This window comes from Lepisma saccharinum, chromosome 1 (assembly GCF_977018435.1).
Source record: "Lepisma saccharinum chromosome 1, izLepSacc3.1, whole genome shotgun sequence".
NCBI lineage: Eukaryota > Metazoa > Arthropoda > Insecta > Zygentoma > Lepismatidae > Lepisma > Lepisma saccharinum.
Genome location: NC_139229.1, coordinates 138,086,341 through 138,103,012, shown reverse-complemented (window position 1 = coordinate 138,103,012; position 16,672 = coordinate 138,086,341). Strand labels below are relative to the sequence as shown.

Genomic DNA, 16,672 nt, shown 5'->3' with positions numbered 1-16,672 from the left:
AGGGTTTCGGGCCGCCTCGACCAATCCATTGCATGGGATAATTGTCATCCAGCCACTGTCGCACACCTCAGAAATAGTGGGCTGGGCAGCCATCATGTTGGTAAATCATACCCCATATTGTGGCAAGCGGCACATCCTCCAGCAGTGTCGTCAATTCTTCCCTTAGGAAGTTTTCGTAGATAATGCCATTTAGGTTTTGTGGCAGAATGAATGGCCCGATCACATGATTGTGGATGATTCCCATCCACACATTCAGTGAGAATTTTCTCTGGTGAGCCTTTTCTTTAGATTTTCTTGGGTTATGACCCTTAGGGGCCCAAAAATGTGCATTATGAAAATTCGTAATACCATCGTGGTCGAATTTGGATTTGTCCGTCCACAGAATTCTTGTCAGGTGAAGGGGGTCTTCAGTGTCGGTATGTAGTAAAAATCGACAAAAATCCATCCTTCTGACAGAATTTACCTCCTCATTAGCATGCGACTTTTACATTTGGTGTCACATGAAAGAGTTAGTCTACAGTACACCAGTGGATTCCCAAGAGGAGTTGAGAGAGAGAATTGAGACATAAGAGACAAAGTGTCAACGCGAGTGACTATGTCTGAAGTATGCTGCAGGCTGCGTGCTTGCATACGTAACCGGGGGAGGCAATTTTAACAGGATTTGTAGTTTTTGTAACAGTTAATTCTGACAACCTGGAATCATGAGAATGGTAAATAACATTATTATTTCATTCATTTTCATCCCTTTATTTCTCACAACCGTCAACTTCTTTTCACTTTACAAAGAGGTCTACAACGTGCCTTCTCCGCTTTTTATTCAGATTTTCCCCCAACCCGTGTGCCAGTTGACAACATTTGTATATTTTTGGAGAGCTTATGAAACGAGGAAGTTTTTTCCGTAATTTTTACGCTAAGTGTGTTACCAATTTTTTGAGTAATCCTCTTCGATTTAAACGATAATTTCCAAATGTATTCATGACGTGTACACCAATGACTGTTTCTTTCTGTGGGTATGTGAATTTTGGGCATGAATATTTTCCCCAGTAGTCACTCATTCGTCAGCTGTTAGCAACGTGTCGATTAAGTGCCCAGGGTGTAGTAGTTTTTTCACAATTATTTGTTTTTTGGGTCGCAAGTCGGAATATTTCATGAAGATCTACAAACTCCAATAACTCAAAACCCATTGATTTCCGACCCCCGGTGCATATGGTCAAATTTGTTGCAAATGTGCTCTAGTATTACCCCTTTCACCAAGCCCTAACCAACTGTGGTTACGCCTCCACCCTCATCAACAAAAAAAATCACTAGAGCCACCTCCCACAACCGCACCAAACAACCCAAAACCAACCCTTCAACTCTGATCACCCAATACCACTCCCACATTACGAAAGTCAGACATACCCTCCACTCCCTCATCCCCATCCTGCACAGCGATCCTGACACCAGGGACATCTTTCGGGGTAAACCAAGGGTCATCTTCCATCGCCCCCCCAACCTCCAAAACATCTTGGTCCAAAACAGTCCCACCCCTTCCACACCACTCCCCCAACTCAAAGATCCAACAAACCCAGATGCAATACCTGCCCCATACTTATCACCTCCCCCACCCTCCTGATCCCCACAGCGGCAGGTGAATTCACCCTTCACCCTAAGGGCACCTGCCACTCATCCATACTAATTTACACCCTCATCTGCGAAATCTGCGGCAACTTCTACTTAGGCAAAATCTCCACCCCCTTGAACCTAAGGATCAATAATCACCGTTCCTCCACCCAAAACTTCGATTTCACAGTTGCCATCCACACCAGCAGCTATAACTCCACCTTCAATAACTGCTTCTGTGTTGCCATCATCCATCTTTTACCCCCCCCCCCTGCTCTGACACATCTTTCCGCAGGTGATGGGAAAGGGCCTAAAAGCAGGCATGCACGCTACTATATCCCCCGGACTCAACCTAGCCAACCAGTAACACTTTCCTCTCCTCCTCGAAACTACCCATCCACCTTACAGTAAACACTGGTTAAAGTACTTTTTGTTATCTATAAACTGTTTCTGGCAACACTGATTGTAGAGACACTACGGTCAGTATTCTGTGCCTCTACTCCATGTGACGTCGATCTATCTATCGTCTACCTTGAAAATGCGACACAGATCGCGAAATAGATAAACACAATTGAAGAAGGAGACAGTAAACACTACCACACAAAGATAAATAGTTTGATATCTCGCGACCCAGGTTGCATTTTCATCGGAGAAGAAAGAGATTGTGGTTACGAAGAGTAGAGGTACAGAATACTGACGGCTGTATTGCCAGAAACAGTAGATAGAAAACAAAGTTACTTTCACTAGTGTTTACTGCATGGTGGGTGGGTGGTTTCGGGAAGGGGGGAAAGAGTTATTGGTTGGCTAGAGGGGAAAGAGTTATTGGTTGGCTAGGTTGCATCCGGGGGGGTATAGTGGCGTGTATGCCTGATATATAGGCCCATTCCCATTGCCTGTGAAAAGACGTGTCTGTGTGGATGGGTTAAAAGCTGGAAAATGGCAACACGGAAACAGTTGTTGAAGGTGGTATTATGGCTGTTGGTGTGGATGGCAACTGTGAAATCAGAGTTTTGGGTGGAGGAATGATGATTATTGATCCTTAGATTCAAGGGGGTGGAGGTTTCTCCAGGTAGAAGTTGCCACAGATTTGGTAGATGAGGGTGCAAATCAGGTTGGATGAGTGGCACGTGCCTTTGGGGTGAAGGGTGAACTCTCCTGCCTCTGTGGGGATCAGGAGGGTGGGGGAGGTGATGAGTATGGGGCAGGTCTTGCACCTGTGACCTGGGGGGGTGGAAGGGGGGGAGTGTTTTGGACCAAGATGTTCTTGAGGTTGGGGGGGTTGCGATGGAAAGGACCCTAGTTTTATCCTGAAAGATGTCCCTGGTGTCAGGATCACTGTGCAGGATGGGAGGAGGAAGTGGAGAGTATGTCTGATTTTCGTGATGTGGGGGTGGTATTTTGTGATCAGAGCTGGAAGATTGGTTTTGGGTTGTTTGTTGCAGTTGTAGAAGGTGGCTCTTGTGATTTGTTTGTTGATGAGGGTGGAGGGGTAGCCATGGTTGGTTAGGGCTTGGTGCAGGCGTAGGTTGTAGTTTTAGTGGGATGAGTTGAGGCACTGGCCTCTGAGAGCTAGGGAAAATGTGATGGCTTTTTTGGTGTGGTAGGGGTGTGCGCTGGAGTAGTGAAGATACTGGAGGTGGTTGGTTGGTTGGTTTGATGTGTATGAAAGTTTCCAGGTGGTCTCCTGCAATGTGGATGTCCACATCTAGGAAGTGGTCACTTGGTCCTTGGAGTGGAACCAGGTGAATTTGAGGGTAGTGAAGTTGTTCAGTTGGTTTAGGAATGTAGTGAGGGAGGGTTCGCCATGTGTCCAAAGGAGGAAAATGTCATCTATGAATCTTAGCCAGAGGAGTGGTTTCATTTGTTGGGAGTCAAGGAATTCCTGTTCCAGCCTGCCATGAACAGGTTGGCATAAGAGGGGGCCAAATGGGTACTGATAGCTGTGCCACGTATCTGTAGGTAATGTTGGTCACCGAAGCAGAAGTTGTTACAGGTAAGTACAAGGTTGGCTAGTTGTATCAGGAAGTGGGTGCTGGGACTGTGGGGTTTGGGTTGGATGTTAAGGAAGAATTCCATTTCACAGAGACCATGGGCATGGGGAATATTGGTGTAGAGGAAGGTGACATCAATTGTAGTGAGGATGGTGTTTGGTGGTAGAGGTGGTAAGTTGTGGATGATGTCAAGGAAGTGGTTGGTGTCACGGAGGTAGGAGGACAGGGCTTGGATGATGGGTTGGAAGTGAGAGTCCAGAAAGGCTGATATGCGTCCAGTGGGTGAATTGTAGCTGGACACAATGGATCTCTCGGGATTGTTCGGTTTGTGAATTTTCGGGAGGAGGTAGAAAGTGTTGTCAGGTATGAGTGAGAAGATGGTGGAGTTGGATAGGTCTTCAGGGGGTCCTCGCGAGAGGACAAAATTGTGGATTTTATACAGGTATGTGGTGGATGAATCAACCGTGGTTGGCTGGATGAATCAGAGAGTTGGCGGGAGGCTTCCGCCACATAGTCAGAGGAGTTCATGACTACTGTGGTGGACCCTTGTCGGCAGGGAGGATTTTGATGTCTGGGTTGTTTCGGAGGGATCGGAGGGCTTGGTGCTGGGCTGGGTTTAGATTGTGGTGGGAAGGGGAGTTTTGGAAATATGAACTGTCGGAATCGTTGTTGACAACAGAGGTGATGTATCTTTCGAGGAGGTGGTTTTTGGTACCGGGGGGGGGGGGGGGACAGAATTGGAGGAGACTGGGATGTATGTCTGAGGGATTAGCATTGGAGGGGGGATTCTTGGCACAAAAATAGGTCCACCTGAGTCTGCGGACGAAAGTTTCGATGTCAAGAAATAGCCAGAAATTGTTTGGGTTAGAGGCTGGGGAGAAGGTGAGACCTTTGGTCCAAAACACTCCCACCCCTTCCACACTACTCCTCCCAGCTCACAGGTGCAACAAACCCAGGTGCAAGACCTGCCCCATACTCATCACCTCCCCCACCCTCCTGATCCCTACAGCAGCAGGTGAGTTCATCCTTCACCCCAAGGGCACCTGCCACTCATCCAAACTGATTTGCACCCTCATCTGCCAAATCTTCTACCTGTGCGAAACCACCACCCTCTTGAACCTGAAGATCAGTAATCACCGTTCCTCCATCCAAAACTCTGAATTCACAGTTGCTATCCACACCAACAGCCAAAATACCACCTTCAACAACTGTTTCCGTGTTTCCATTATCCATCTTTTACCCCCCCCCCCCCCACACACACACAGACACGTCTTTTTGCAGGCAGTCGAGCCAACCAATAACACTTTCCCCTCTTACCAAAACCACACACCCACCATGCAGTAAACACTGGTGAATGTAACTTTGTTTTCTATCTACTTTCTGGCAACACTGAAGGTAGTAACTCTGCCGTCAGTATTCTGTGCCTCTACTCTTTGTAACCACGATCTCTTTCTTCGATGAAAATGCAACCTGGGTCGTGAAATATCAAACTTTTTAATTTTGTGTGGTAAGTGTTTACTGTCTCCTTCTTCATTTGTGTATATCAGCCCTTCTGGCACCTTTTCTCATCCTATTAACACAGGAATGGGATCAGAAAAGGTGCCAGAGGGGTGGATAAATACAAATTTTAAAGGAAACACTAAACACTTACCACATGAAGAGAAATAGTTCTATATTTCGCGATATATGTCGCATTTTCAACGTAGAAGAGAGATAGATCAGCGTCACATGGTGTAGAGGCACAGAATACTGACCGTAGCAACTCTACGGTCAGTGTTGCCAGAAACAGTTGATAAGAACACTATCTATCTTCTACGTTGAAAATGCGACATATATCGTGAAATATAGAACTATTTCTCTTCATGTAGTAAGTGTTTACTGTCTCCTTCATCATTTGTGTGTGTGTGTGTGTGTGTGTGTGTGTGTATACACAGGGAGGTTATTTCAGCGTGTCGGCCGTTCGGCGGTCCCTTCATGCAACAGGTCCCGGCAAATTGCATTAGAGGAAGTCCGTAACAGAAACCGCTTGTTTTGTAATGTTTCCACTTTTCACAATTACAGTTACAATTACAATTGAAATAAGCAGGTACCTTGTCGCAAGGATGCTGGAAAAGGTGTCCTCCCAAATACAAATATTTCTGACATCTAATCTTAGATTAGACATCGCTACTTTATCCTCTGTTGTCGCGAGAGCGCCGGCAGCTTATCGGGGAGTTGTCAGCTGCGAGAGAGTGCTTCATACTGCAGCTGTCGGTAGTGATGTCAACCATAGGGACATGTCCCTAAGCATAGGGACTTTTCACTATATTTCGCCCACATAGGGACAGATTTGCCAAATGAGAGAAAACGTAGGGATTTTTTTCAATCTTGGAAAATAACATTTTATTGTGCAAAGGTGCAAAGCTTACTCGCCAGTCAGTTGCACTTTCTTCGTTCTTGGTTTGGAATGAATAGATTAGTTTATCTGGATACTTTAACGAGGAGGAGAAAAAAGAACTAACTAACAAATCTCCATCAGAATTTTGGAACATGTTATCGCTTACCAAGAACTTTCAAGGCAAGTTCTTTTTTGAAAACATTTACACTCTCGCCAAAATAGTGCTAACATTGCCACATTCTAACGTGGAAACGGAAAGAATATTTTCAATGTTAAATGATACAAAAACAAAAAAGAGAAATAGAATCGGACCTGAATTGTTAAAGACTGCAGGAAGTACAGCATCATCAAGCAACATCTATCTCTTCACAGCAGTAGCAGCATGTATGACTTCAAATAACATAATCAACATTAAATGATTCAACGTTATTCATTAGGGGTGTGCGGATCCAGAAAAGTCAGGACCGGGATTGGGAAAAAAATTTCCCGTCCCGATCCCGATTTCGATAAATGACTTACTGACTTTTCGGGATCCCGAGCAGTCAGGAAATACCGAATGGTCACTTTAAAAAGTCATTAATTCTCGACATTTTCTGGATTGTAAGTTTCTGGAACTTATCGGAAATTTTAAGTTTTTATTCTACAAATGCAAAAACAAACACTTAAAGTGAAAATGACGTGTAGAATTCGAGATTTCCAGCACTTCGGAAATTTCCCGATTTGGTCGGGAAATTGCAATTTTTTTCTGTCACGAATTTCAGGATTTAAAAAATTTCCGTCCGGACCCAAAAAATTCTGTCCCGTACACCCCTATTATTCATTAAGGCAAGAATTTACAATACCGGACCATTCTGTAATTTCTATGCTACGTCTTATACTCACGAAATAATTAGTCGTGATGATTTATCTCAAGTTAACATGTTGGGGTGATGTGAAAAAATTGTTCATTAATGTGTAGAAGTTGTAAAATAAGCTTTTCTATTCTCACAATGATTCTCTATATATAAGTATGGTAGCCATATTTGTTGATATGAACAATTGACGTTCGCAATTAGTTACGCTGTCTACAGCATTGCCACACTGTTGATTTCATACTTGGAGAGCATGGATCGTGTAAGAATGGCGGAAGAGAACAGTAAAAAAGTTGTTAATGTTGTACAGATTGTTAGGTGGAGTGTGCAGGAGGATGGCCGGGTGATAATTAATATACTGATGGATTTCGGTATATTGCCCAAAGAAGGTGCTTACATGTGACAGCGACAGTCACAATGTAGAAGAACGTGTGGAGTGTGGACTGATTTGATTACAGGTAAGTTTGACAACAGTGCATCGATCGTAAAATTGCAGGATACGAAAATGGTGTCTTCGATGATGAACGTTTGCCATTAAAGTGCTACAAAAATAAGATTTTTTATCGGTTCGTAATCACAGTTAGCGCAAAACTATTCACGGATAGTCCCACTGACCATTCTCAGTAAAGTTAGGTTAGGTTAGGCAAGGCAAACATAGTTAAAATTTGGGGTCGAAAAACCATGCACGGGTAGCCCCACAAACCATTGACAGATAGCCCCACGAACCATTCAGGTAAGGTAAGTTTAGGATAGGATAGGCAAACATAGTTAAAATTTAAGGTCGTAGTAATATCAGGAATGTATATTTCGTTTTTTAGGTATTAGAAACACAAAATCTTCCGGTAAATAATGAGCAATCGTGCCAATCGCGGCCCACTCAATTTCACTTATTTTGCAATTTCTACACGTGACCCACAAATTTTAACTTCAAAATTCGTGATTAGGAGGCCTCAATTAGTGAGTATGTGAAATATTACAAAAATCGGGGAGGGGTCCTGTATTGTAAATTCGTTCCTTCATTAATTGTGGAAGCACCGAGCAGAAAGATTTGGTAAGTAAATGTGTATATTTTATCCTCTGTTTTGCATGCTCATGAGGTGATGTTTTTTTTAGTCGCTTTGCTTGGCGTAGGGACATTTGGTCAGTTGTAGGGACATTGCCGAAAAATGGTTAGCAACACTGTCGGTTACCAGACGTAGTGAGTGTACCGTACCCTCATGTTCACTTCTGTTTGCGTTTATCATTACGCGTGTTTTTTATACTGTTATTTCTAGTGCTTTATTGTGTGTTAATTGTTATTCATTCATTAGTTATGCCGCTAAACAAATATAGTCTTGAACAAAGAGTTTTTATGTACGATAATTACGTGAAAACGAATTCTTGCACAAAAGTGGTCAGGCAATTACGAGAGACAGGATCTCTTGAACCTAAGAAACGTGTTGTATTGCTGTTGAAGGAGGTCATTTTCAACATCTCTTATAACACAGGAGGTTAGTGATCATCATTATTATTACTTTTAAATATCATTTTATGCTTTCGGTTTGCTTTATGCGCCTGGATGCTGTCTTCCCTTTCTGTCAACTGAGGATAAAGTAGCGATGTCTAATCTAAGATTAGATGTCAGAAATAAGGTGCCAGAAATATTTGTATTTGGGAGGACACCTTTTCCAGCATCCTTGCGACAAGGTACGTGCTTATTTCAATTGTAATTGTAACTGTAATTGTGAAAAGTGGAAGCATTACAAAACAAGCAGTTTCTGTTATGGACTTCCACTAACGCAATTTGCCGGGACCTGTTGCATGAAGGGACCTCTGACCGGCCGACACGCTGGCGGTAAACAACTGAAATAACCTCCCTGTTTATATATATATTATCAAGTTTGCAGGGCAGTGCTATTCCAGGCCAGTTAAGTGCACATCCAGTTCTAACAAACTGTGGCCTGCCTTTATCAAGCTGTTACTATAGGCATGGAATAACCTAATACAGAGTGTCCAAAAGACTTCACTTCTAGAATTCATAATTTACAAACCCCTTAGAGCACATGTTTCTTTAAGAATTCCAAAACCTTCATTATCTTCAGAAGAGAGATAAACATGATAATAATAAAAAGTTTCAAATGTGTTTATTGCATGCATTTGTGGCCCTTTTTATCACAAGTAATAATAATAATAATAATAATAATAATAATTAATAATAATAATAATATAAATTTTTATTCTTATAGATGGAAAGGTGAAAATGTGTCTACTTCAGAAATAGAGGGTGTGGTCAGTAACATTGCTGGGTACAAGGATGCTGTTGTGTATGGAGTTGAGGTGAGTTCAGATTCCATCTTTTTCCAACTCTTCTTAGTGACCCATTAAAACATACAGGAATCCAATTACTGGCAATTGTGTTATATAAGAAAAAAACAATATAATTACATGAGAACCGCAATGTGATGCAGAATTCTTTTCTGCTGAGATTTTTGTTGGAAAGGTATGGTGTATTGATTTATCTGTAAAATTACTGATAATTTTGCTGATTCAGTATTTCTAAAAATTGTTGATAATTTAGTTCATAGTTCTAATATTTTGTTGCTGTTTTTATGAATAAAAAGCATGATTTGTGAATTTATGTATCCACCTTTGTAAAATAAATTTCCAGAAACAGGAGTTTTTCCTAAGCTAAAATCCAACAGTGTTATGATTACATACTTTTATTAAGAAAATGAAAAATAATCCAGGTTTACATGAAACATTTAGTATTTTAAATAATTGTCGGTACATCTCTAATACTACTTGACTTTGTACCGAATGACACTTTATCATTTATCAGAACTTGATAAGTCCTAGGTTAAGTGTCTATTGATAAATTCCAAAACTCTTTCACTGGCTGACCTACATGGTGGATTAGTTAGCATAGCATGCTAGGATGCAAGGGGTGTCAGATTCAAATCCCAGCCTAGGCATGGGTGTTCTTTGTGAATGTCCCTTCATCAGTTTTATTATATCACTCATCCTCATTTTCTCAATTAGTCAGACATAAGTGGCAGAAAAGTGAAGTAAAATGAACCAAATGAAAAAGATATCTTTCACTGTTTTCAGGCCCAGATTTTGTGTGGGGGAGGGGGGGTTAAAGCACCAGGCTTTCATTTGCAAAGGCGACTCCACTGGAGAAGAATCCCTTTGAAAAGAGCCAGACTTTTTTTAAGAAGCAACATATTTGAAATGTGGTAAAAATATAAGTTTTGTAAGTAAAGGGGCCTCATGAAGTTAGATCTAGCCTTACACACATATATGAATCTAGACGTGACTGCGACATATCATAATGCAGTGTTTCATTGTGTCATTGCATTTGATATACCATCCAGCAGTATACACTTTTTGACACAAATTCCACATATACAAAAAAAAAAAAAAATTAAATCAATTACATGAAAAGAAGCTAAAACAGCGAAAAGTTCACAACTCCCCCTTTTTTTTTATCAGAAACCCTCCAGCTTATGTAAGTCATTGGCACATTAATGCATATATATTGTTACCACAGGATACTGTTACTGTTCAAGTAGATATAGTAAAACCTCTATATTAATTGAAGGTTTTCTCGGGCAATCAGCCAGGTGATTTCTGGAAAGGCTTCTGAGCTTTCGCGAGCTAACATCACCCTCATTTCAGGGAATGAAGTGCAGAGATAAGTCAGGGTGACTTTATATGTATTTGGTGTGGGAGGGGTGTGGTGTAGGTGGCGGGCCAATCAGGTGGCATTTCTCCGACGTCCGCACTCCCAGTCAACTATCGCTAAGCAGGCTGGAAAGCTTGGAAGCCTTTCCGGAAATCACCTGGCTGATTGCCCGAGAAAACCTCTTCAGTATTCGCCAAAAAAAAAGCTTGAAGAATTATCCCTATATTAATCTTTATAATCATCAGGTCCCAGGAGCAGAAGGTCGTGCGGGAATGGCTGCAATACTTGACCCAGATGATTCTTTGGACCTTAAGGCTTTGGCAGACGGAGTAAAGAAGCTGTTGCCATCATATGCTCGACCTTTGTTTATTAGGATAGTCAGGGAACTAGACATGACAGGTATGTATGAATTTTTATTATTTCTTTTTTATTACACAAAGACAGTTGAAAGTGCAATGAGCTCCCCACCCTCAACTTTCAAATTAAATGGCTCACTTACAGCATACTGCTATAATGCTATTGGTTTGAGGTATTGCTACTTCTTATATGTTTTTATGGGTGTCCTGGATAGCCCCTTAAAGAAGACTAAATCTAACACTAAATTGTCAATTAAAGTTATTGACACCCCCTACACTTGTCATCTAAAATTAAATGATCATCCCTTGAAACATCTAAAACTAATAATAAATCATCAATTGTCATAAGAATATTAGATACATTTATTCTCTTTTAATTTCTAAAAAAATGATTGTCCCAACTTGCCATCTAAAATTTAGCAATTGCCCACATAGACCATCTAAATGTAACAAATCATCTTAATCACAAATCATCTTAATCATCTCAAGACTAATTATAGTATTCACCTTCAAGAAGTGTACAATAAGTAAATAACAAGTCTTCATTATGGATCCTAACAAGCAACAGGTGCATGCTTAAGAGAGGAGAGAGGAATCACAATTTTCTTTTAAACTGTCCCCGAATCCACCACTGGTGGGTGTAACACACAACTTAATGTAATTTTAAGCAAGGCATTTTGCAATGTATTTTCAAATCAAAAAATCTACATTTGAGAATTCTTATCTACACAAAACAGGTGTTACAACTTTTCTCCCTTTACCCCCTTTTTTCAGACCTTGCCATGATACTGATGAATTTCATCCTGATATGCTTAAAATGTTAGTGGACCACACTTTTCTTAGTTTTTGACCTTCCAGTTTCCCTATTACAATTAATTGTCAAATTATTCCTGATTATATAAAGTTACTGGATAAATCAACTCAGACGAATAATATTTTTTATTATTATTTTCAGGAACTTACAAGTTGAAGAAAAAAGATCTGCAATATGATGGATTTAGTACATCACAAATTAAAGACAAGCTTTTTTACATGAGTTCCTCAGGTCATTATGAGCCTCTCACTGAGCAGATACATGATCAAATCATTTCCGGAAAGATTCGGCTATAAAGTTCAAGATAGGAACACTGAGTTTATTTTTATAATTGTGCGAGAAAATCCTCTTCTCCTCCCCATGAAGAACACTGTGCAAAATGGTGGCGGCTCAATACTCCATGGGCAATGATGGTCAGTTATCCACACTCAAGTAGACACAAAGCAAACCATGAATATGATCCATGGAACAGCACATTCCATTGCAGTTCGGATTTGTCCGTCCATTTCGAAAGTCACAGCATTTGTTGAAAATACGATAGGCAATTGCTGTCATGTTTATTCCTCTTGCTGCATATTTTGTACAATTTCTTATCCTATCTGAGATGTACTGCATTAATTTGCATACAACTATTTTTGTACTGAAATAATGCATACCATTAGGTGAAAGCATACAATCTTTTCCACCTTTGTTAAACATGAATAACCATCACCATAATCAAGTCTGAGTTTTGAACAATAGTTTTTGTGAGAATGGCAGAATACTAATTTCACTGAAATGTTTTATTTATATACAAATTTGACATTGGTTCTTTTAGATCTAAGCCACATATTTAATTTTTCGGTTCATATATGTGTCATCAGAAAGAATGTAATCTCAGAAATATTAATTGTCATATATGAAGCACACACAGCCTGCAGTACTCGTGATTTCATAAAGTTTAGTGAGAAAGAGCTTTCTATGTATGTAAAACGATATAGTTTACCTAGAACTGGGAAGTGATTGGTGATAATCTTATGCACACACATGTACTTTTTTTTCCACTTCTGTGCATCATATATGTGGCAAAAACTGTGCATAGAACTACATCGAGCAATGCAATCTACTTCCCATACCCTGAATCACATACCACATTCACATGATATTAAAATAACAACACACTTTTGGGGAGATATAATTCTAAATTATGATCAAAATATGATTTCCAAGTACTTATACTGCAGTCTGCTGAAACATTATTCTGAATTATGTGTGCTGTTAAGTTGTAAATATTTGTTATACATTTGTTCACAGTGCTTGCGCTGTAAGTGAAGTGTGATTTAAAGTATGCACAGAATTTTAATTTCATTACATAACTTGTTTGTGCCATTGCCTTATCGTTGAATCTGGAGAGTGAAACATAATGACAAGAAAAACATTTCTATACAGAGTTGTATGAGTGATTATGTGTGGTGAGATTGATGAAGTGTATTGTCATATAGAAGAAAATGGGACAACTTTGAAGTAACTCAATATTTTCATTCCACAAAGATAGAGCTTTTTTGTGTCTGTAATAGTAAGGCATTATATGTAGAAACCTTATTCATATTATCATACTAATTATGTTTCTAAATAACCGATCAAAAAGTTACTTTCCAATATATACTCTTTTAATTATAATACACAAATGAGGTAGTTGTCACATATGCAAGATGTTCACAAGCAAAATACACAATTTATCACGTGTGTTTGAGATGCTTCCAAGAATAAAATTACAATTTCATTTAAGTAAAATACTTGCAGCTATGAATGCAAGTATTTTATTATATATTGCATATGGAAGTAGTTTTGTGCAGAATTTTCATGTTAGACCAGACTATTAAAGAGAGTGAATACATGAGAATCTCATGGAGTGTGATGCCATGCACATACACTATATAGAGAATAAGCAGTTTTCTCTACAATTATTTTATATGTCTGGGTTATTAATTGTTGAAAAATACATTGTACTGCAATTAATATAGATAAATGACCAATTTTTCTGACGTTGCCAAAATTCACAAAAAAGGGGTACTCGTGTAGAAACAGATCTGCCATGTTACGTGTCCACAGAGTTGCCATGTATATTTATAATAGGTATCACACAGTATTTTGAAGGAAAAGTATATATTTTAGCAGAACAACCACTCCTGACTACATGGTGTAATGTGTAAGTGTTCATATTCTGTTCCTTTACATGGAAAATTGTTGTAATAAATACGAATTTGTAATTGTTAGCAAACTTTTTGAAAGCAACATAGAACATGTGTGTTTACAATACTGTAAATGTAGTTTTTCTTGTTTATACACAACATATGTAGTTTATCCACCAAGATATTTCTTTGGCTGGTCAGTTATATAAACAGTAATTCAGACCAGAGAGAGATCAGATTTGGTGCTGTTCTGCCTTGCTCTTTCTTCTGCTTTTGATTTAAAGAAACATGCCATAAATCTTTTTTTTAAAAAATACATGGTTTTTGTGTATGAATAGTTGTGGTGAAATTGTGCATTTCCTTTTTGTATGGATATTTGTTTACATTGTTAGTCAAAAGCTGTGATCTATTGTGCAGACGAAGATATTTACTATTGATATTCATAGTTATATTTTTACAACTAGTTGGGTTTTATGTTTGTATGTGAATTATAGTTGTCTGAAATGACAGGAAGAAAAGAAATGTTAAATAAAAGAGAGAAATGGTATTCTTGGTTATTAATGAAATGAACCATTTTTTCTTTCAACAAAATCAAGAGAAATTGCTGGTGTTAGGAACTTACTGAAAACTAACTGAAGTGCCTACAACTTACACCCCATTCTGTAAAATAACCTTGCATCATGTATTTCCTCTTGATTTTTACCATTGCCTGTTTGTCTTGCAAAAATGAATGTAAATTGTAGGAAATTTAGGGTTTGTTTTAGTGGTCACAATTTTCTTGTGACCACATAATTATTTACATCCATAATTCACAGAGATATGCAGTTATTTTCATTACTCATTCAGTTGAGCATGTAGAAATATGAGAAAAGCACATTCACAAGAATGGAACAGCTGCAAATTCAATAATTTCAGCTAACCTCATATAGACAGTGCTCGAAGTTGTATCCTCCCAGCTAGCTAAATTTTCACATAGCATCCCCTCAGGTGTCTCATTGTCACCTTGTTAGACCATAGCAGCATTCCCCCCAGCTAACCACAAGGCTTGACCAAACAAAAATTCCCCCAGTTTCCACTTCATATAGAACATATAGAACAAGAACATGCCACCACCAGATGTGTATTCCGTAGCTTCATCAGAATTGGATGCATTGCATTCTCCTTTTTTTTTTTTTACTTTATCATAGTTTATTCTAAGTTTTGTGAAGAAGTGTTGATTACTGACGTGCACACACAATATTTTGCCAATTACCTTTACATTCTATATCATTAAGCCAGCCAGCAGAAGATTTTCCAGTATTGATAATGCAATATTACCTCTAGTCATTGATTGAACAGCCTTGTCCTTAGTTAATATTTAGGTTCTCAGCAAGAAGAAATTCCTGTTCTTTACAACAGTTGAATGTTCACTTTCTGAAATTATTTTTCATTTTCACAAAAATATTGTGTACTGTGGTGTCTCAAGAGATGTCTTGCATTTAATATCTGAGTGCATGGGCTGGGTGACCTCCAGGGTTGCTTTAAGAAGCAATGTTGTCAGAGAAATTCCTGCTCAAGATCACCTACCCTGGAAATAGAACTTGAGTCTCCCACATAATCAGAGAGTGATTTCTTTGAGGTCGTTGTACGTAAAACAAGTAATGAAATTTCCTTTGCAACTGCTGACTGTCTACATTCTAGTTTTACTTACTGCACAATAAATATTTGATGCAAATTTATGACATCATACTTACATGGAAAAGAAAGGCAAACAAATTGCATTAGGGCAGATTGGTTATCACACACTGCTATGACGACAGAGGTCCCTGATTCGAATCTTGGCCTGGGCATGAATGTTGTTTGTGATGTCCCTTCATCAGTTTCATCATAACATCACTCACCCTCATATTCGTAATTAGCCAATGTAGCAGAAAAGTAAAGTAAAATAAAACAAATCAATAAACAATAATTTGCATTAGGGAGCATAAAGTAAATGAAACTTCAAAAATTAAGCAAACTATCAGATCTGTGGAGACATTGTACAGTGGTTTGGCCCACTTTAAATTTTAGGTTCAGTCCAGATTTGTTTACTTGTTTCCATGTTGAGTTGACTTGTTCACTTAAGTCCACTTTATGCACAGCTCCCCCTCTTTCCTTCTGGTCTGGCCTTCAGCACTTGTCTAGGCTTGCGATCCTCCTCCATTCTTGTAATGTGTCCAAAACATTGATGTGCCTTTCTGTAACTGTACTTTCTGTAGTGTTTTTTGCTGTAACTGATCTCTAATGGTGGTATTTCTAATCCTATCTCTTCTACTCTTTCCTACTACTCTTCGTAGGTATCTCATCTCCGCTGCTTGAAATCTGTTATTCTTTTTTGGTAATAATGTCAAGCTGTCTGTTCCATGCAGGAATGTGGGAATGTAGATTGTGTTATAGATCGTCATTTGATCACTTATTTCCTTTTTACCAATTAATGTGTTATTGAGTTGATAGTACACTTGGTTTGCCTTTTGTACTCTATTATTCACTTCTTCATCCATTCTTCCATCCGATGTTATGACTGTTCCTAGGTATGTCTAGCTTACTTGTTCCGGCTGCTTTTCTTCCCACTGTATATTTAGGGGTACAGTTTCTATTTCTTTTGTCAAAACCATCACTTTACTGTTATCCACTTTTATTCTTATTCATTCCTTTGTCTTCTATTGTACTCGCCCATTCTATTATCACCTTCTGCAACTCCTCTCTATTCCTAGCCACCAGGGCAATGTCGTCAGCATATAGGAGCGACTGTACTTGTACTGGTCACACAATCTTCTCTTTCCTTACTTAGTGCCTTTTCAATGACTTGCCAAAGTGTACTGTGTCAG

The 16,672-nt window shown here is 39.2% G+C and overlaps 1 protein-coding gene across 1 annotated transcript in view; it reads left to right on the top strand.

Annotated features, from left to right (window-relative positions):
• The window catches only part of Fatp1 (Fatty acid transport protein 1), a 48,629-nt gene extending 34,256 nt beyond the window's left edge, over window positions 1-14,373 (top strand). Inside the window, exons 10-12 of the mRNA XM_083139037.1 lie at window positions 9,047-9,137; window positions 10,731-10,884; window positions 11,797-14,373. Coding sequence (XP_082995163.1) covers window positions 9,047-9,137; window positions 10,731-10,884; window positions 11,797-11,951 — 400 coding nt within the window. The 3' untranslated portion in view covers window positions 11,952-14,373. The remainder of the gene's footprint in view (window positions 1-9,046; window positions 9,138-10,730; window positions 10,885-11,796) is intronic.
• Window positions 14,374-16,672: the final 2,299 nt, after the last annotated feature.